The sequence below is a fragment of the Engystomops pustulosus genome, chromosome 5 (genome assembly GCF_040894005.1).
Source record: "Engystomops pustulosus chromosome 5, aEngPut4.maternal, whole genome shotgun sequence".
Lineage (NCBI taxonomy): Eukaryota > Metazoa > Chordata > Amphibia > Anura > Leptodactylidae > Engystomops > Engystomops pustulosus.
Genome location: NC_092415.1, coordinates 49,456,588 through 49,478,064, shown reverse-complemented (window position 1 = coordinate 49,478,064; position 21,477 = coordinate 49,456,588). Strand labels below are relative to the sequence as shown.

Sequence of the window (21,477 nt, the reverse complement as noted above, 5' to 3'; positions counted from 1 at the left end):
CTCTCTGTCTCCAGCCCCACGCCCCTGCATTACAAGACCAGCTCAGACACAGGTACTCAGCTCAGACACAGGACACTTCTGGACGGCAAGTAGCATGCAAAGACTCACTCTACAAACTACAGATAAGATCTTTATAGCAGGGGAAGAAGGTATAGTAGACTGATTGTGCATGTTTTAGCTAATATGTGTCATTGTGTTTTATATCCATCTCATGGAAGTCAACATCTCTCATCTGTCTCATGTCTCGTTTCTATGTCAGATACTAATACAATGCTCAGAAGCTAAATTAAAGTGTAGATAAACCTGTAATCTCATAATCTAACCACATTGTCAGCACATAGCATCTCATACCACAGAGGAATCGTGAAGTGTCTGCTTAGACAGTCCCTGCCCAAGTAAGGGGCTAAAATGATCTTTATTGTGTTAACATCACTGGGGGATTAAAATTTGAGAACTTTCTTTCATGGGCAAACCCCTTTAAGTCAACTATGGGGGTGTTGCTTATCCAATCACAGGATAGGGTTGAGTTGTAGAAAGAAGAGGGCCCAACCACTGGGATTCCTTCCAACCATAATCTGTCTAAATGGATTGACATTTGTACAGAGTGCTGCATTTATTTCCATAAAGGAAAAATAAAGGAACATAGTAAATGCCAACTATCTCTAACTGTCCTATATAATTGATTTGATCAGCAGTGCACCTGGATGACCATAGCTATATCCAGATGGTGGGACAGGACACTGGCCCACATTTATCAAAAACAGTGCAAACTGTACTACATACAGTGTACCTGTGTGGTGTCCAGATTCAAGAATTGTGGAGCATGTTCTTCATGAATCTGGCGCTCCCTACTTAGCTCTGGAAGTGTGCTCCATTTATTTTGCGCAGACAGAATTGTGGCACATGGTCTGGCTAAGCAGTAACTCACCCCTTTAGATGCACATTTTTTCTGTTTTGTCGTATACAGTGTAGCCACGACACCAAACTGGTGCAGACACTTTATAAATACACGTACAAGCAGTTAACACGTTCTAGTGCAAACACTTTAATAGATGTAGAACACTGTTGTGATCATGGAAAGTCCTAGTAGTCAGAGAATAAGTTCAGGATCATAGCAACTGAACACACACCAATCCAGTGTCTATCTTGTGTATAGTGTAAATCTTACATGCTGTATGGCGAATAAGAGCTAAGTAGTAACGATGGAAAACTTTCCAAAAAAAGAAGAAGATTATGGAAGAAACTGGCAAAAATGCAATTATGTGATTCAGAAATGGATAGTCCAATTTTCCTTTTACAAAATATTGTAAATCTTGTATAATGTTTAAAAGCTAAGTAAAAATTAAATAACTAATGTATTCTAGGAAACGGCTCCTTAGAAAGTCTGTTCCTGCTTTTTGTCATTGTACTCTATTATAAAGTATCATTACAAACATTTCAGTGCAGCACCAAAAAGTTCCAAGTACATTTGTTCTATATTAATATGATAAAATTATTGTACATCGCCCAACTAATAAAGCACTTATGAATAGTTTAATTACTTGCACAGGTTAACAATCATTACTATGCTTATTTTGACATAAACTATAAGACAACATATAGGACTTCTTAAAAAAATTCACTTACCTTATAATTACAAACATAACCAAAGCATTGCCCACCAAGCCAACCACAAAAACCATGGAGTAGACTGCAGTAATTATGACGGAAATTGAAGGAGAAATTGTGGTGTGGTTGCTCTCATGTGTTGGTGATGCCGTGTAATCACTAACGTTCTCAAAGTCGCCCCATCCGACCAGCAAACTGGAGTTGGGAATGCATATAGAGGTGCAGACAGGTATGCAACCTGGGGAGCATGTAGTACCCATTGGAGTTCTGTTAGGGTCAACCTCCTCCTCCCGAAATATTTGAACTGGTGATTCCATTGGTGCTAGCAGCAGATGTTCTGGAAAACACTGGATATGCATAAACAATTGTAAGCAAGGATGATTGTAAGAGGCAGTTAAAATCAAAACTTATTGTACAATTTTTTTAATAAAATATTAATTGATGTACTGTTACTGTTACATATGATATACTATGTATGAAGAAATATTTAACATAATGTTATATATGAAACATAATCTAGTTAAGAAATCACCATAGTATAGCACACGGAGCCCTAAGGATGTCAAAGTAGAAATGTTGGGTATGGTCTTTCGTGATGTCTTTGAAAACTTCAAGGAACTTTTTTTAGCATGAGGCTAGTAAGTTTACTGTACATATAATTTACTAATTAAGATGTTTCATTCCCAGTAACCTAATGTGTGTATTTGCTTCTGTAACTGCTGATGAGCATCAGGCACTGTACCTGGTGCAAAACTCCACCTTTGCTTGGAATCGCAGGTGGAGTTTGGTGTGAACAGTGTCGGAGACAAAAGAAGGAGGAAAAGACGCACTTTACTGCTAAATTAATTTTCTTGTTTCTTCTATTCATGTAGTAGAGCAGCTATTGAACTATAAACTTTTTAAAATAGGTTGTTTTCCAATTTATGACCTATGTTATAGGATAGGTGTAACATCTGTATTCCTGGCAATCAACTGAGCAAGGGTGCCAGGTGTCAACCCCACTGGTCCCTAATTCATGACTTATGAGTAAATACGTATTTACATAATATAATTATTGCAATTCTGTACATCACATGTTCAATTGCCATTTCAATTTGCAGTTTTATAAAACTTAGTAGGGATGCTTCTTCATTTTCAGCATCTTTCCAAACACGATGGGAAGGATGCACTGTAAGTATCCAGCCAAAATACTACGTCTCCAGTCACCATATCCACCACATTGGGGCACATTTACTAATGGCCGTGCGCCTGTTTTCTATTGGACCTTGCATGTTTTTTCTTCTGCAAACTGCTTGCACAAGTATTTAAGAAGTGACCCTTGTGTGTTACGGCTGCATTATACTTCATGCCCCTTGTTAAAGGTGCACCAAAAAAAATTTGGTACACTCTGATGAGCTTTCTTAATGCAAGTAGTTACCCCTCCCCTTCATTATTTAGGTTGCCTTTTAGTTTAGCCCAATAAAACTATAATACTCCTTAGCTTTTATGAGCAAAACTCTTGAGATTAGACTTTAGTTGAGCTCCGGTAGAATGAGCAGGCAGTTTAGCTTGATCTGAATAATTTCTTTCCAAAATTAGAAGATACCAAGCCCAAAAAAGTGTATTATGCTATGCTCTAATTTTTCATTTTTATATTTTGTTGTGTACTTATGGCCATCAACTCTTTTTCAATATGAAGTTAATAACCACAGGGAAATCACTCAATAGTCAGTGTATGGCTTGTATAACACACATTTGGTGTGCCCTCAAAGTAGCTCAACACACATGCACACAGGGATTGGCAAAAAAGTGACTACACCCCTGAAAATTGTCAAATTGTGCCCAATAAGCCATTTTTTCTCCCTAGTTTGGACAGGGGACACTTGCTAGTGTATTGTATGCAACCACCTTTGGTTTAGTTTATTTTCCTCTGCACTAGATAGAGATTACATCCAAAATGTTATGAGCCCATTTGTCTCCCTTATCCATGAGAAGCTATTTACAATGATGGAAAGTGCAAGAGACAGCAATGACTATTGGGCAGCAAAGTTTTATGGTGGACGATTTTGAACATATAAGGAAGTTTAGCTTCTGTGAAGCAGTAAATAATGAATATAGAGCACTGCTAGGTCTGCACTCATATTTCCTGACTATTTGATGCATTGCTGCCCTGGGAAGTGATGAGATAAGGACTCTGGGTATGACAATCTCTAGAAGAGCAGACTTAGAAAACAAAGCAGGTCAACAGCTTTCATATTGAAGAAGATCATATATTGTTTGCACTTATTTTGCAGATGTAGCTTTAAAGCTTTCAGCACTGGCAGAATCGCTCCGTAACAATGTGGAACAATTTGGAGAACATCTGGTGAAAAATGCACAGAATAAATACAGAACAACTTTAGCTGATTGCACGGCTTTAGAAGGTCATTTATATACACAGTGAATAGAATGTGAGCTACAACAATATCCCTAGGGCCTGATGTATTATTTGAGTTGATGTTTCTATAACTAATGTATCCATTGAAAATATAATCCATTCATACTGATGTACCATGATATTGCAGGAACAAGGGGCACTTTAAGAAGTATTTACATTTCCAGTTATCCCCATCCACTGGTTCTGCCCAATTGGTGAGTGGCACTTGATTTAATTTGGGGAGCATAGATACTATATAAAGGTAGTAAACTAGAGTGGTGATCTTTATTTATCCAGACACCAGTGCAACAATACTTCACTTCTTGTCATAGAAGCTGGTAGGCCCGAAGTGATGACATCATCACGCCTGCCAGCTTCAGAGACATACGCTGCAGCAGATGATAGAAGAAGACTGCTAAGGGGGAACAGAGAAAGGTGAGCTTGATTTGATTTTTTTTCAGAAGGTTCCACAGTCCACTGTTTTTTATCTAGGACTCAAAACAGTCCTTCATGTTGTACAGGCGACTTTCAAATTAACTCTTTCATGACTTCCCCGGGGCTAAAACACAAACCAAGACACATCAGTCTCTTAGTGTATGTAAGGATCTTCTCTCTGGTTTAATCTCTCAAATGCATAATATCACAGACAGAAGAGTCATCAAAGAGGCGTGAATAGAATACTGCAATGCTATTGGCCATAATGAATTTACCAGCACATTTATCAGAAAAGGCTAATATACCTTGTTCACAGACATGTTTATACTAATTTCCTGTGAAGAAGGAGATAAACTGACTGCAGAATCAAAATATAATGCAGCATGAAGAATACTGCAATGCTATTGGCCATAATGAATTTACCAGCACATTTATCAGAAAAGGCTAATATACCTTGTTCACAGACATGTTTATACTAATTTCCTGTGAAGAAGGAGATAAACTGACTGCAGAATCAAAATATAATGCAGCATGAAGGACATACTGGCTTCTCATTAAATGTCAAAGGGAATTAGTTGGCAGGCGAGCAAACAGGTTACATAAAATGAAGTTTGAATCATGACATTAACTTGACAGTGGTCAGCGAACATGTCCGCTGTATCTAAGATGGCGGACAGTCCCTTATTCTGTGATTTCTTAAGTCAAGATGGCGTTCAAAACCAGTGCGATCTCCTTAACACCACTCTTGGGTCCTGGCATGGTGCTTGTGGATTTTAGAGGACTAAAATACCATAAATTATATATTGTTTTTTTTAACCTGGCTGATTAACTGGTCATCATGGTTATCTCTGCTTCTAAAGTGGGACTTTGCTTGGATCACATGGGTCAGCAGAGGCCAAGAAACCCAATTGCCCAACAATGGTACCATCAGATTACTTTTCCATTTTTATCTCACCTCCATCCAAAAGCTGAACCTTTTTTTATATTTCCAATTTTAAAAATCAATTGCAAAAGGCTTTGCGTCGCCATATTCTGAAATGTTCCTTTTTTTTATCAATTCTGTTTTTATTAGATTTAAAACAGGTAATCAACCAACAGCATATAAAGCTGTTTTAGAAGGACATATTCTGTAACTTTTTCATACTTTGTTGTAAAGAGCTTTGTAAGGTGTAAGATTTTTTGTGGGGTGAGTTGACCTTTTATATTGATATGATTTAATAAAAGTTTTATGGTAGAATGGTGATGATTTTGAATTTTTTCTCCATTATGGCAGGGAATAATCATTATTGGGCAATTTGTGACGTGGAGATACATAACATGTTTCCTTTTTTATGCATTCTTGGGAAAAAAGGCGCTTTAAATCTTTCTATTTTAAAAATAATATTCATTTTTCACATATTTTAAAACTTTAAATGTTTCATTTTTATTACTTCAGATCCCTTAAGGTTCTCCTAGTACAATATTCTTCAATACAATTGTATTGCAGGTCATTGTGAATATACTGCCTCTTTACTACAGTCTGCCTTCAGCAGGCTGCAATCATTTTTGTGGCACAGTAAATGTCTTTAAAATAAACCCTTAATAAAGTGTTTTGTTCAATTCCACCCATTAAAATTTTTGACAGCTTCACAACATATTGTATAGGTTAATACATTGTGCCATCAGGTAATAAATAGTCTTGCAAATAAAAATGTATATAACTATGTGGATGGAAAGAAAAGTAATGGCTTTTAGAGGTGGAAGGAAAAAATTCAACGATATAAAGAACTTGTTTTTGTCCTTTGTTCTTATATTGTTCTCACTGAGAACTGTTGGTTATTCTATGTGAAAACTTGAATAAACTTTAATAAGAAAAAGAAAAAAATATATAAAGAACTTTAACTGAAAGGGGTTAAATATAATTATAAACCGAGACTAATATTTTTTTCTTCTACTTCTGACTCTGTACTCTGTGACTCTGTACTTAATGACTAGTGTTCGACCCAGTCATTACTTTATCAAAATGACATTTTGAAAAAACATATTTTAAAACATTATTACATGTTTAATAAATTCACTCTTCGGAATTCCATCAAAATAATTTCAAAATGTTTAAATCATTTGAAAATGTACTTTAACTGCTGGAAGTGAAACATGAAGGAATGAAATATCGACTGGGATAAATTTTGTATGACACACAGTGTAACTCATAACACAAACCCTGAAACAAGTAAGTTGCTGATGTATTCAAGGCCCTCAGGCACCCAAGACAAACTGCCACAGGGTCTAGATATCAATGCTCCTCTTTTACAAAGTTTCTCTTTGTTTCTTGAACATAACTTGAATTAATATGCTGCCATCAATCACTGTGCTGATAAAAGACATCAATATAGCGGAAAAAGATATTGGATGATATGTTTTCAGTGAGCATCAAATATCTTTTTGTATTTATACTGCAATAAATCAGCAAAAAAATTTTGCCAAACCTTTTCTTGTTGTAATATTAATTTATCATTTCATTTCTGGAACTTGAGGGTACAACTGGTCTGGTGCTCACATAAATCAGGTTTGCAGTGTAATCACATATCAGTAGGAAATCTTCAAGGTAGTCACCAGTTGGCAGTAGTATAGAGAAGGGATGGCAAGTATGGAACATAGTCTGGTAGAGCCATAGGTCAAAACCATAAAAAACTGAAATCAATCAAACAGCAAACCAAGCCAAAGTTTAGATCAGGGGTCAAAATCTAAAAAAAAATGATTAAATATTATAGAAGGCCAGAAGCAGTGGCTAAATCACCACTGAAACTTCAATAATAGTCTGGTAATATGGTTGAACCACAATGTTTGGGTCCATGACAAACATTGCAGAATCAAGTCCCAAACACACACATCAGATAGAATTCTGGGTTCGGTGTTCAAGCTCAACTGGAAAATCTGCTGAGCAGCCCATCAACCAGCTTTTCACCTTAGTTTAAGGATGTTTAAAGAGGTTACACAGGCTGCCGCCAGAAAAGGATACAGGTGGTAGCAGTGGGTGTTTGCTGCATCCATGACAACCTGGAGTCTATAGAAGACTTCAGTCGTGTCATTCTGCATGGCACACTGTCACAGATCGGTAAGCAGTTCACCATATATTGCAATATACAGTATATGGTAAAAGTGAACACACCTCTGGTTGGGGTAACAAACTTTTGTTCAAAGTACAGGTGAACTCAACGAACCCAGATTGTAAAGGGTCCAGTAATCACTATGAGGCAGCCATTACCATTCCTAACTGGATGGTCCACCAAATGACATTGACACCATTTACCTTGTAAGAAGCTTAAAGAGGAACTCCATACTGTAAATGCCTCACCCTGTGCTTGACCATTACCAGTTTGAACACATCCTGAATTTTGGAGGTGTACCACGCCCTCCGACTCCACCTCCCCACCAATTTACTACCAAGTACCCTCAAAAGCCACCGTGACATTGTATGAGATTCAAATAAATTGCAAATGGACAATTCAAATAATACAAACCTTCCAATATCTGAAAAATAAATCAGGGGTAATAATTTTTAAAATATACCTGTATATATTTAATGAATGTATAGTCCCACATTTGATAACACCTTTCCACCCCATATGCTCCCCTTATGCTACTATCATATTTTTGAAGGAAGGAGGGTTATGGAAGGTGAAGAAAATTAGTTGTACATCCCAAAACCACCATTACACAGAGAGCGCCTGCTTCTGACAGGCACAACTTTTCCCTTTTACCACTACCTTTTCTCACTCCTCTCCCACCATTTAACCTGGCCTATCAGTGTGTACGTGCCTCTGATACTACAGGCTGCCGCCTCCCATGGAGGTGGTAAGAATGAGGTGAGAAGTAAGCTGGGATCTGGGATTGGTATTCAAATGTTAAAGGTTCCGTTCATCACTATTGACACTAGCATGATCTAATGCATTATGACCACAGTGGTGCACCCAGAGCATACAGGATGATCAGGTTGTCATGGTTACTTGACAGCATCATTTTCCTCTTTGGAGATGCTGCAATGCAAAATGGTCAAGCCTCACCAAAGTTGTCATGTTAGCCCTAAATAATTTAAAAAAAAATTAAAACCTGCACCAATAAAACCCCTGAATGACAGCAATATAATGGGAACATCAAGAGTGGTCTGTAATGAATGAAGAATCTTGGTCATGAAGGTCATACATGTCAATGGAACAGTGCAACCAAGTGCAATATTTTTGTGGCATACTGATTTGTTGATCAACCCAAACCCCCAGCATGCCATATAGTTGTCACTTCTTATACATGATTGATCTTAAATGCAATGCTTTGAAACAAAAGATCCTCATTAGTAAATAGCTGAAGTCCAAATGAATTATTAATAGTTTAAGTCCTTTGAGATTCACTGTTCATTTTTGTGTCAATAAATCTATTTTATGTGTCTTTCTAACGTATCCTTTTTTGTTCACTGCAACTTCAAGGTCCTCATATGTTTTAATCAATATAAAAAAGTCCTTAATAACCACCATTCACCAGTCTGAATCATGCTCTTTCAGCTTTGCAAAGCAGCTATAGAGTATTAGATCCAGCTTTAACACTATGTAGAAAAAACTATTGTGTGCAAAATTTTGTAAACCTGAACAGTTCCTAGGCACATCTTACGTTGTGCACCTTTAAATGCAAGAAAATGCAAGTCCCAAGGAAAACTTTTCATTTTGTTATGGTGTTTTCCTTTTTATATTTGTTTTTTACTTTCTTTTAAATAGAAAAACATCTGCATTCTGCAGCGTGCAAATAAAAGGAACCAATTAAGGTAAAGTAGTAAAACAGAATGAACAAAAATGTACAATCACAATTACAAAGGTAAACAAATCTGACAATCAGGTAGCAGAACAAGGCAAATTGTCAACAAAACAGACAAAGACAGGACAACCAATGGATAGGAGTGTAAAAGTGGAGGAAATTGGGGAATCAACCAAATATGTCAGTAAAAGTAGAGGTCAAAGAGCCACTCAGTTTATCAACTGGGTTGGGTAAGCCAATAGATCTTGCAAAAAGTCCCACACCTAGCAGGACGTTTTTTAGTGGATTGCTACACAATCAGATGCTCCATGTTTCTTACAACTTTACATCTTGTGTCAGTAAGAATATGTCAAGAAGCTTTAGTGTTTTTTTTTCTAGGATGAGCGGCTGTACAATGAGCAGAAGCTGCAATGGTAAATCTAGTGCAAGAATTGTTTTGCCTCAGGTGACTCAGAAAGGTTGTATCTGTGGACAAAATCAGAACATGCCCTGTGGACAAAACCAGGGTTCCTTTCGAAGAGCCATAATGCTAACGATTATACAATACTGATTCTCATTTTTGGAATCAAAGGAGAGTTTTTTCAGCTCACCAGAGAGACTTTTGTTCTGTTCACACCATGTACTCCATTAGGTGAAAGAGTTCAATCCCAAGGAAATGTCCAGCACAGCTCATAACTCAGAGGGAATGCTGTGAATTATTCCTCTTTATTAACTATACAATCCATGCAGCAAGTTCGATAAAAATGGCAGAAGATCAACACGTCTGTGGTGGTCCTGAATTTTATACCGTATATACTAGAGTATAAACTGAGACCCCTAATTTGACCACCAAAAGCTGGGAAAACCTATTGACTTGAGTATAAGCTGAGGGTGGGAAATGCATTGGTCACAGCCTCCCAGTATATAGCCAGCAAGCCCACAGTAGTATATATCCATTTAGTATATAGCCAGCACCCTGTAGTACATAGCCAGCAAACCCCCTGTAGTTTATAGTCAGCCAGCCCCCTTTAGTATATAGCCAGCCAGTCCCCTGTAGTATATAGCCAACCCCCTTTAGTATATAGCCAGCCCCCTGTAGTATAGAGCCAGCTAGTCCCTGTAGTATAAAGCCAACCCCCTTTAGTATATGGCCTGCCAGCCCCCTTTAGTATATAGCTTGCCTGCCCCCTTTAGTATATAACCTGCCAGTCCCCTTTAGTATACAGCCATCCCCCTTCAGTATATGGCCAGCCAGCCCCCTTTAGTATATAGCTATCCAGCCTTCTGTAGCATATAGACAGCCAGTCCCCTGTAGCACATAGCCAACCCCCTTTAATATACAGCCAGCCCTCATTAGTATATAGCCCTCCCTCTTTATTATACAGCCAGCCTGTCCCCTTTAGTATATAGCCTGCCAGCCCCCTTTAGTATACAGCCAGCCAGCCCCCTTTAGTGTATAGCCTGCCAGCCCCCTTTAGTATACAGCCAGCCAGCCAGCCCCCTTTAGTATATAGCCAGCCAGCCCCCGGTAGTATATAGCCAGCCATACCCCAGTTTGCCCAGCACATAAAAAAATAAACTTACATACTCACCTTCTGGCACCCCCGATGCTTGGCGTCGCTCCCTGCGGCTCCTCTTTTTTCTTCTCTCTGCTGTAACAGCCGGCAGAGACGTGTCCATGCTCTCTGCCGGCCACCACACTCTATGACCTAATCATCATAGTGTGTGCTGGCAAGCAGAGCGCATGGACGCGTCTCTGCTGGAAGTTACAGCAGAGAGAAGAAAGAAGAGGAGCCACGCCAAACATCAGGGGTGCATGAAGGAGATTATGTAAGTTTATTTTTTTATTGACTCGTGTATAAGCCGAGATGGGGTTTTCAGCACATTTTTTGTGCTGAAGAACTCGATTGTATAAGGTAATTGTTTTTTTCAGCAAAACCACTCAGCTCAGGGATTAAACAAGATATTTTTCTTCATCAGTGTAACTACAGCATTCTCAAGGTATGTCGGGTTTATAATGCTTGAAATCAAATTTTAGATTTTTTTTTAATTGTGAAAATAGATGTTGCTATTACAACACCAGATAGAGAAGATAATTAAATATTTAAAAATGAATTCCACTTTCCATATTTGCAAATGATATATAGATCCATATTTGCAAATGATATATAGATATAGGTATTGAAATATAACTTTTCTTGATTTTTTTTTTCTGCAAATGATACAAAATTCACAAACCCCCTTAACTTACTTATTTAGCAAAAATGTTATTTGACACTTTTACCAACATCAGTGACAATAACTAACGTAAGTGTCAATTTAAACTTAGCTACATCTCCTTTTTCATGTGAGTTAGCTATATGAAAAATAAGTCTACATCACCAGCAATTTCCGTGGACCCTTATATGTTAATTTCCTATAGATGGGAGTCTGTCTCTGGAACATCTATTTGGAGAACAAGGGTTCCTAGCCCTGTTCTTACAGCAGCATCCCTGCATGCCTCTCCCTGTATGCAATTCTCTAAGTCTAGTAGAAGCAAATGGAGAGGACCCCACATGCATCACCAACTCCTTTTACTGCAGAAGAGAGGTGGGAGGAATTCTGTTCTTGTGATTTTTGGCTTTACCCAATCTTTTTGCACATGTATATAAAATGATAGCAGAAAAGGTCTGGATTTTCAAACTTTAGATGTACAAAAATAATTGGCCTAAGCGTAGACATTTAGACTCAAACTATGACAAATTAAAGAGAACCCGTCATGCAAAATAACCCCCCTAAACTAAATATATTTTCATAAACTGCCATTAGAGAGCATTGCCTCTATCCCTTTATTGTCCCTCTCCATGCCTGTACACCTAAGCAATGAGGTCCTAAAGCTGTATGCAAATGACCTGTGAAATGTCCAATGAAGCATTAGCATATTCAAGCTGTCCACTCTATTCATGAGTGGGAGGCACAGCCACACCCCCAGTGCTTGACTGACAGCCTGTATAATGATGTGAGGCTGTATAATGATGTGCTTCCTGGTGCTGGTGGCCACGCCCCCTGCAGCCTGTGTGTGTATGTGTGTGTGAGATACAGCAGCTCCAGGCAGCCATGTTACAGCAGAACATGTCAGATTCAGGTGTAGCTGATGTCTGTGTCTCTCACCTGTATATTAGGAGGATGCAGCATGTCAGCAGAAACAGCGCACACACTAGCCATGCTTTACTATACATTACACACAGACCTGAGCAGGGGAAGGAGGAACAGGGGTGACATCACTGCCTCTGACCATGTGATCAGCCTCATTTATATGATAAAGAATAGATGATTTTACAATGATTAATGTATGAAATAACTAGATAAAGGCTGGGATGGATCCTTGTGAGCTGCTCCAACAGGTAGAGGTGACAGGACAAGTGACACAGACCTGATGACAGGTGTCCTTTAAGGCTTTCAACTTAGTTTTCATCAGTACTCTAATTCACATCAACAGTAAACTTCTGTCACAATAAAGTTCACAGTTGACAACCTTCAGTCCTGCTGTTTGACACGTACATCAATCATATTGGAACTTTATGAAAAGTTAGTCAAGGCCATTGCTAAAGGATCATCATGCTACATGGTAGCTATTCAACAAATATGTTGAATTGTTTGTTCTTTGGTGAACAATGTGCCATTAATTTTCTCTACCACTACACTACAGTAAAATGGAAATACACATATTTACCTCTCTATCCAGATCTCGAAGGCGATCTTCTTTTATCCTACTACTCCGCAATCGCCTGAAAAAAAGACTTCTAAATAGCAGCCGGTATGCCCGGTGCTCCGGGCTGCTAATTATATACGCCTCGTGCATGACGTCACCTCCTTCTCCAACATGAGTGAGGGAGGTATCTATAATGCAGGAGGCGTGAATTCTCTCTCCTCGAGTGACGTCATCTCCCTCTCCAGAATGGAGAATACTAAGAATACTTAGCAGCCAGGAGAGCTGGACATCATGTCCCTATGCTCCGGGATGCTTTTTAGAAGTCTTTTTTTTTTTCAGGTAGTCCTCTCATGTAAAGATGAACCCTTTAAGGACCCAGCACATTTTCAACTGAAGGACCTAGTCCGGTGTGCAATTATAACTTTAGGACGCTTTAACTTACCAAGGTGATTTTCAGATTTTTTTTCGTGACACGTTGTACTTTGGTATATGAAAACGTTTTGCATTAAAATTTGGTGAACATTTAGCAAAATTTGAGATTTTTTGGTTTCTAAATGATATGCTCATCATACATATAGTCTATCCTCCCAAAAATGTTACTAACTAACATCAACCATATGTGTGCTTTGTGATGACATCATTCTTTTATGTTATTTTATTTTATTAGTATGTTAGGAGGCTTACAAATCAATCAGCAATTTGCCAGATTTTCATGAAAATTTAAGTTTCTATTACTTTATAGGCCTATTCATATTTATTTTGTTTTTAAAAGTTCTATTTAATAGAAACTCCCAACAATGTACTACATTTTTAAATTGCACCCCTCAAACTATTTAAAACAGCCCTTGTCAAGCTCGATAATGTAAATACTCTTCCAGGGGCACACAGTACCCTCGGACCTGGATGTGTATTTACGACCTAGGTTGTTAAGGGGTTAACAGCGGGATCAGGATGAAGAGGACAATAGGTGAGTATGTTTAGCTTCATTTTACTATAGTGTAGTGGTAGATTTCTATCTTTCTATTCTATGTAATATTTGTCCTTATCTCTAAAAATCTTTCAATTTCAAGTAATCTTCTGTACTGTGCCGCAATCTCATTCAATAGAATTTATACTCATTCAACTTTAAGATGTTCTTCTAAAAAGACAGTATTTTATCTAAAAGGTTTCCAATCTTTATATGGTAGCATGAATATCTGATGAATACAAAACTTATAGAAGTTTTGTGACCTTAATGCAGAGGCAATAAAAATTGAATTTAAAGATCTGAGTCATTTTAGATTAGATGCTAGGGACATGGTGCCTGGAATCACCTTTCAAGGACAAAATCTTGCTATAATACTAATGATATTATGACCATAGCAACTACTTAATTATCCCTCATCAGGCTTGATGTTTCGGGGGATGCCTTACAAGGTAGCTCAGAGGCAATGTTTTACTTATCCCATCCTGGAAAACATATTTGCATATTTCCCAGAATCAGTGGAACATCAATGCCTGCAAGTCTCCACATGCCTGCCTATTGGCAAAGTCTCCATAAGGAGAGCTCTTACTTCCCCAATATTTGAATGTCTCAAATAAGTAAGATATTCATCTCAAACTAGATATGCACTTCCTTAATAGGGAGCCCTCAAGTTACGATGGCTACTGCCGAAGCATGAACAACATATCTTCCAATAGTAGTACACTCTGGCTTCAATGTACATAGATGCTGAGGTTCACTTACCCAACTTCAGTGAACTACTGTGAACTACTATGCAAAAAGATCCAGCTCTCTTGCTTCAAAAGTTATTGGTCTTTATTCATATTGCATCAAAGACATCATGTGAGTTACAATTAAGCAACGCATTTAAGACACCATCAAGGCGTTTCATCATGGTCATGATGAAAAACACTGGAGGGTCTCAGAAACGTGAGGCTTAGTTGTAACTCACATGATGTCCTGTGCTCCCGGTGACAAGAAGTTTATTGAGCTGGAACTACATCTTTTGAAGCTATTCATTAGTCAGTTAAGTCTAAAGGTAAATAATTCTAAATGGTAGGTAAGTATGCATTTCCTCTTTTTTTAATAGTGCAGCATGGTGGCCCACATTGACTAAATAAAGTGCAAAGTGTACTATGTGCAGTTTGCCTGTGTATAGTGCAGAGGGTGCCTGACTCAGGATATTTTGGGGGACATACTTATCAGGACCTCTGTGGCCTGAAATAATCACAAATGCTAGCTTATTGCTACCACTTGCAATTAGTTGCCCCAATCAACCTCCTTCACGGCAGTGGGGCGTGAAAGGGGGTTGCCGCTGGTTGAATGGAGGGCGTGGCCGGGCGTGGGCTGGCGCGGGGCTTTACTGTCCCCGCGCCGGCGCACTTGCTGCTGCCGGCGACTTTTCATATGTGAAAAGCATTTTTTTCTAATAATAAATGCTGCGCAGCCGCTGTCCCAATACGTCAAGAGGCTTCTGCCTCTTGAGGTATGCAGCTGTGAAACCGAGCGGCGGGGCTATCATACACTGGTGCATGAGCCCGAGGAGTGAAAGAGTGCCCCAAAGAGTTAAAAAGTTAAGAGTGAAATACTTTACATAATTACTGTAAGTCATAGTGGCTTCATACTTCCTTCAAACCTTGGGCCAGATGTATTAGTGTTTTTTTTCTGTGGTTTTTGAGCCTTTTTGTACTGTCGCACTGTTTTTGTGCTAGTTTTGCGACTAAACACCACGAGCCACAACAACACAATAAGCTGCGCAGAAAAAATAACCATGTTTCCCTCATTTACCCTACCCATCCAGATGTTTTGCCTCGCCTAATAATATTCATCATTTACGACTTTTCATTCAGGCACAAAAAAACGGGTGCAAAATCACTCCAGCCTGAAGGTGGCGTAAACTGAGAAGCATCACTGAGCTCATGTGCAGAGCAGCTTATCCCCAGCAGCAGATCTCAGCTGACACTACCTGCAGCCTCTGTTTACAGTTCATGACATTCTATTTACAAAACAATCTTCAAATGCAGCAGCTCAGAGCAGGAGAGAAGAGAAGTTTGTAGTATTTTGCAGATACTACAGAGAAGTGTCCTGTGTATCAGGATTACCACCCTAGTGTCTGAGGAGGATACTGGGGGCCAGAATTACAGGGGGTCAGCAGAAGATCAGAACCAGAGGATCCCCTCCAGAAGAAGCCCCTGCTGAGGAGATCACTGGGTGCAGTGTGTCACAAACCTGGGCCCTGCTGTGAGTGTTATCTTCATGCTGGGGTGTGGGAGAGAAGCAGATAGGAGTTTGTAGGAGGATCACATGTAAGTGCCCTTTCTAACACTGCGCCTAAACTGCACCTAAAGTATAATAATAGGCAGGAAATCAACTCATCACAGATGGTTGTAACTTGTGATAATTCAGGCACAATAATGCGCCAGAATATAGGCGCAACAACTACACTTAAGCAAAAAAATGATACATCTGGCCCCCTATGTATAGTCATATTCTGAAGTTGTAGAGCAAGGGTGTGACACATGGCCACAGTATCAAACTACACAAGGGGTTTGGTTGTCGTCTATAACCATGGAAATCAGAAGGTCTGTATAAGAACTGTCCTAATCTTTCTTTCTTATTTATACTTTTAAGTCTTTTATAGCTGATTTCAGTTTTCAATGGTTATGATTAAAGGGGTTGTCCGAGTTTAAAAAAAAATATATATATGTGGCCGGGAGCGGGGTTACTAAAACAATAAAGCTGTACTTACCTCCCGGTGCCCTCCCGTATCCAGCGCTGCTGTCGCTCCGGTCCGGGGGCCATGTAAACAAACATGGCCGCCGGAGCAGCGCTGGACTCAGCTTCCGGCCGGCCGTGGCCGGGTACGCCTATCCGTCCCTATACACTGCATTGTGTATGGGGACCGGAAGGTTGTCGCATCCGGCCGGAAGCTGAATCCAGCGCTGCTCCGGCGGCCATGTTTGTTTACATGGCCCCCGGACCGGAGCGACAGCAGCGCTGGATACGGGAGGGCACCGGGAGGTAAGTACATCTTTATTGTTTTAGTAACCCCGCTCCCGGCCACATATATTTTTTTTTTTAAACTCGGACAACCCCTTTAATAAGACCATCACAAGAGAGGCTCAGAAGCAAAAGCAGTTGATATTTGGCATTCATGAACCTCAGGACCACAACTGTGTTGACACTGTTGAATTTGCTGGTGTCCTATTGGCAACATTCTGAAGAATGTCAATGGGGGACATGTGTCTGTATTTCTGCTAGTTAAATTCTTTCATATTTGCGACTTTTCCATGCAACTTTTGCAGTCGTTTTTCAAGTACACTTGGTCCAGATGTTCCATGCAACTTTTCACCTAGGTATCACTTTTATTGCTAATTTTTGCAATTTTTTAGGCGCCAATCTGCACCCGGTCCAGGGTAGGTTCAAAGGAAGGATTTTTTTCATGGACCCTATTTTAACATGTAAATTGGAATTATTTCACATGCCTTAAATGTTTAAAATTTTGCACAGTAACCTGTTTTCTGAAAATTCATAAATTTTTGCATTTACATTTTTTATTTATTTATTGGTTTCTTCTAAGGGCGAGGTCACGCATTGCATTTTGGTTGTGCTTTAAATGCATTACAACAGCTGAGGAGAGGTAATTTGCCTAATTAGATTACTGTCTCAAAAAGTCTCAAAAAGAAACCAAAATTTGCGCCTGCCAGGATAGGAAAAACTGAACATGTATCACAAGTAAAAAGACCTGATCATACATAATGCGCAAAAAAAAATAGCTGCCAAATGTCTCAAAAATTCACCAAGGAAAGAAAAAAATATGATACATGTCCCCTATAAATCTGTTGTTGCCTGCTCATCAATAAAGCATGCAATAGCCTTCCTTTCCCAAACTTAATCATATAATTTCATAGGAACACTGTATTGAAATGCTTAACTCATTTTTTAAATTTAAGATAGCTCATATATCAAATTAATATTACTACTTTCAATAAATCTGTTCCATTAGAAATGTCTCTGCATGTACCCTCACCTCCTTTGAGAGCTTCAGCCTTTCCCTGTTCTCACCATGCTGCCCTCTGCATATATACACAACTTCCTGTTCTCACTCCCTCAGTCCATCCTAATGACATCACTGTGCCACCTTCTTTCACAGTCTGTCTCACTGACAGACACAGGGAGAGGGCAGGAGGGAGAGCAGGATAAGTCATATCTCTCCTGCTTCAGCTCCTCCTACTCATCAGTGCTTAGACATGTAAACAAAGATCCATAGAGAGTTTGCAGACAGCACTAAAGTAAGTAGAGGGAATGATGAATCACTTGATGAACATTCAGGGATTAGTATTAAGGCAGTAAAGGCAACTTATGTAAAAGAGTGGTCAGCCCCTTTAATGTCTTTCCTTCACTATACTGTATGTCTCTTTAAACCATTGCCAAATTTCAATAAATGGTTTCTCAATATGTGATCAACTTAAGGCATAAAAATGGTAGAGATCAATCAAAATTCTTCATTTGGATACCATATTAAAAAGGGGCACATACCTACAATAAAAAGATTAATAAAATATTATCGAAATGATAAAATTGTAGGTTAAGAGAGATTTCTTTAAAGAAAAACTACCATCCAAATCCAGCATGATAAACCAGGGACACTTACTTGTAGATGCAGGCACCGTGACTGGGGTAATCTTTTTGTTATCCATGGCCTCCTTCCTTCTAAACTCAACTTTTAAAATGATGCTAATGAGTCAGAAGGACGGTGGGGCATTACTAGTAGCTGTAGCTTCACAGGCTATTACAGTGTCTCGTCCTCCACCTGCTTCCTCAGCACTTGCCCCTCCCTTTGCCTACTGTAATCTCATACAGTAGGAATGGGAAGTACTCCAGCACAGTGTAACAGCCTGTGAAGCTACAGCATGGAGGGGGTCTGGTAATGCACCCAGAGTCCTTAACGCTCATTATCATAATTTTATAAGTTGATTTTAAAAGGAAGAAGGTCATAGATAACAAAAATTATTAGCTCAGGAAAATATATATAACAAATATGAGACAATTACTACGGTCTGGATATATGAGTAAATGTCTTTGGTTTGCCATGCTTTATTTTGATGGCAGATTTCTTTTAAAGCATTTTTAAGGGTAAAAATGTTAATTATCTATCTGTAGGACAGTTCATTAATATAATAATGGTGGGGGGTCCAACACCCAGCACCCCCACAGATCAGTTGTTATCAGCTGATAAATAGTGAATGCAACAGGGAGCAAATAGTCTTCTATGTACAGGCTGAACTGAGTCACTACAGCTTAGTTCCCATTCTTATGAATTGGAACTGCAGTAACCTTGCCTGACCACTACACAGTAAATGTCACTGTCTGCTTCCTTTTCCACTGACTGTTTATCAGCTGATCTATGGGGATGCTGGTTATTCTACCACCATCAACCTGATATTGAAGACCTATTCTGTGGATGTGTTATCTTGGAAAAACCCTTTAATAAATAAGTGTGTGGTCATTAGAATTCATGCATTGCTCATACATAGGGGATTGAAGATCCATGTTTTCATGATCTTTTGAATAGAGAATACATGTTGGTACTAGAAATATCTGTTAAGAAGTATTCATACAACTATGCATAATATACATAGACCATTTCTTAACAATGTATTTCTAATAACAGATTACATACTGATATGCCTATGGGAAGTAAATTGTGAAGGAGAGGAGCCCATGCTGTCATGTCCATCCTTGGCTAATCATGGCTGATGGTTATCACCATTGTTAGCTTGTACTACTGTCCCTAACCACACAACAGGACACAAGTGGCTCTGACATGAAGATCAAGCACTTGGATGAGTAGCTCAGCCTCATGTAACGTGGTTGGAGTAAATAATCCACTACGACAGATCTTACACTAATATCTTAGCTGCTTTAATTGAATGTGTCTACAGCATAGCAATATGCCAATTCTACTAAACACTATTCTGCGTCCATCCCTTAGGCAGGGAATATTGATTATGTCCACATTAGTGGTGCCAGTAATATTACATTGCTTATGTGCTTCTGCTTTTTCTATTGTTTGCTATCCTTCATATCCAAGTAAAGTAAACAGAGACAGTCACACATCAACACTTTCTTTCAGCACTTCATCATAGTATTACTATACGGAAAGATAGTGACTACGCTGCAAACGCATCAGAAACCAAGCATAACTATAAGGAGGTGACTTCATAGATTGATCTTAGATACAAACATATTATACAACAATATGACAATGACTCCAAATACAATATAAGCAAAGACAAATCCTATGTAATGGCAATTATTTCAGATAATGATCCATGCTGGTGTAGCAGTGCTCAGATTACCATGTGCAGCTGAGCTATATTTGTCATCTGGCTATATCATAGTATTATAGAATTATGATAGATGAGAGGAATGATATGACATTTATGGAATATGCTCAGCATTTGTAGATTTGTATAGTAAGGATGGAGAATGATTACCTGTCCCAGGCAGCTCTGGAGAAGTGGAGTCTGAGGCTGGAGATGCTGGTCCTTCAGAGGTCCCTCTATGGAGAAGAGATGAGCCCCCTGTAGAGGTCTAGGTTAGGCTCTCAGGCACATCTCCATTACTTCCTTTCACATGTAATCTATGTCAGTGCCAAGCTCAATTGTTACTTTCCTGCTCTGTCTCTCAGCTTCTGCTTGTTCCTATGCTAACCTCATGGTAACACTTTTCTCTGCTTGTGGTTGACAGCCCCTCCTCTCCACTTTGCTCCCTCTTCCCCCCTCTCCCTAGATGTGTCTCTGCTGTATCACAGTTCTCTGCTGATTGGATACATGTAGAGCTAATGGCACCATGACATCTGCCTGCCAAGTGCACAGGAAAGCCAAAGGGCATGGACTGCATCCAGGAGCACAATTTCATTGATTTCCTCTTTATTTCTTTCCAATAAAATATAGAAATGTAAATGTAAAACATTACAATGTGATCACATCTTCCTGTGTGTGTGTGTCTGAGTGCCACATGTATCAGTCAATGTTGCACAGTGAATCCATTCATATTGCCGAACATGACTAAGGTCAAGAATTATTCTGAACTAGTAGAGGTCCTCGAATTGTTACCTGTTGCTATAGTAGCAAGGAAAACTACTGTTAAGAAATCAAAGCAGTATTGTATTCCCCTTATAGTACAGTATACATGACTTCCATGACAGGTCCCACAATATGAGAAAGGATGGGGAAAAAAACAACATCAATTCATAGATTGTAAGCTCTTGCGAGCACAGTTCTCACTCACTATTGTCTCACATGACTATGCTATTATCTGTAATGTCTTCTTTTGTTTGTATATGCCCCCCATAATGAGCTGCAGCATATAATGGTACTAAAGAAATGGAGAGTTATTATAATATTTTATAACTGGGGATTCTGATTTTATATACTACTTAAAATACCATGGCTATGATTAAAGTAAATCAACCAGTTCAAAAACCATTAAAAACCTACAAATACTCACCTCCGCTCCTCTTCATCTTGATCCTGGCACTGTCTGTCGCTAGTATTGAAACACCTGGATCACCTAGAATAAAAGCCCAGCGTTACGGAC

The 21,477-nt window shown here is 39.0% G+C and overlaps 1 protein-coding gene across 1 annotated transcript in view; it reads right to left on the bottom strand.

The window, feature by feature from the left end:
• OPRK1 (opioid receptor kappa 1) overlaps positions 1 to 20,625 on the bottom strand; it is a 41,695-nt gene extending 21,070 nt beyond the window's left edge. Inside the window, exons 1-2 of the mRNA XM_072151917.1 lie at positions 20,373 to 20,625; positions 1,627 to 1,955 (exon numbers count right to left, since the gene is read on the bottom strand). Of these exons, the coding sequence (XP_072008018.1) occupies positions 1,627 to 1,925 (299 nt within the window). The 5' untranslated portion in view covers positions 1,926 to 1,955; positions 20,373 to 20,625. The remainder of the gene's footprint in view (positions 1 to 1,626; positions 1,956 to 20,372) is intronic.
• Positions 20,626 to 21,477: the final 852 nt, after the last annotated feature.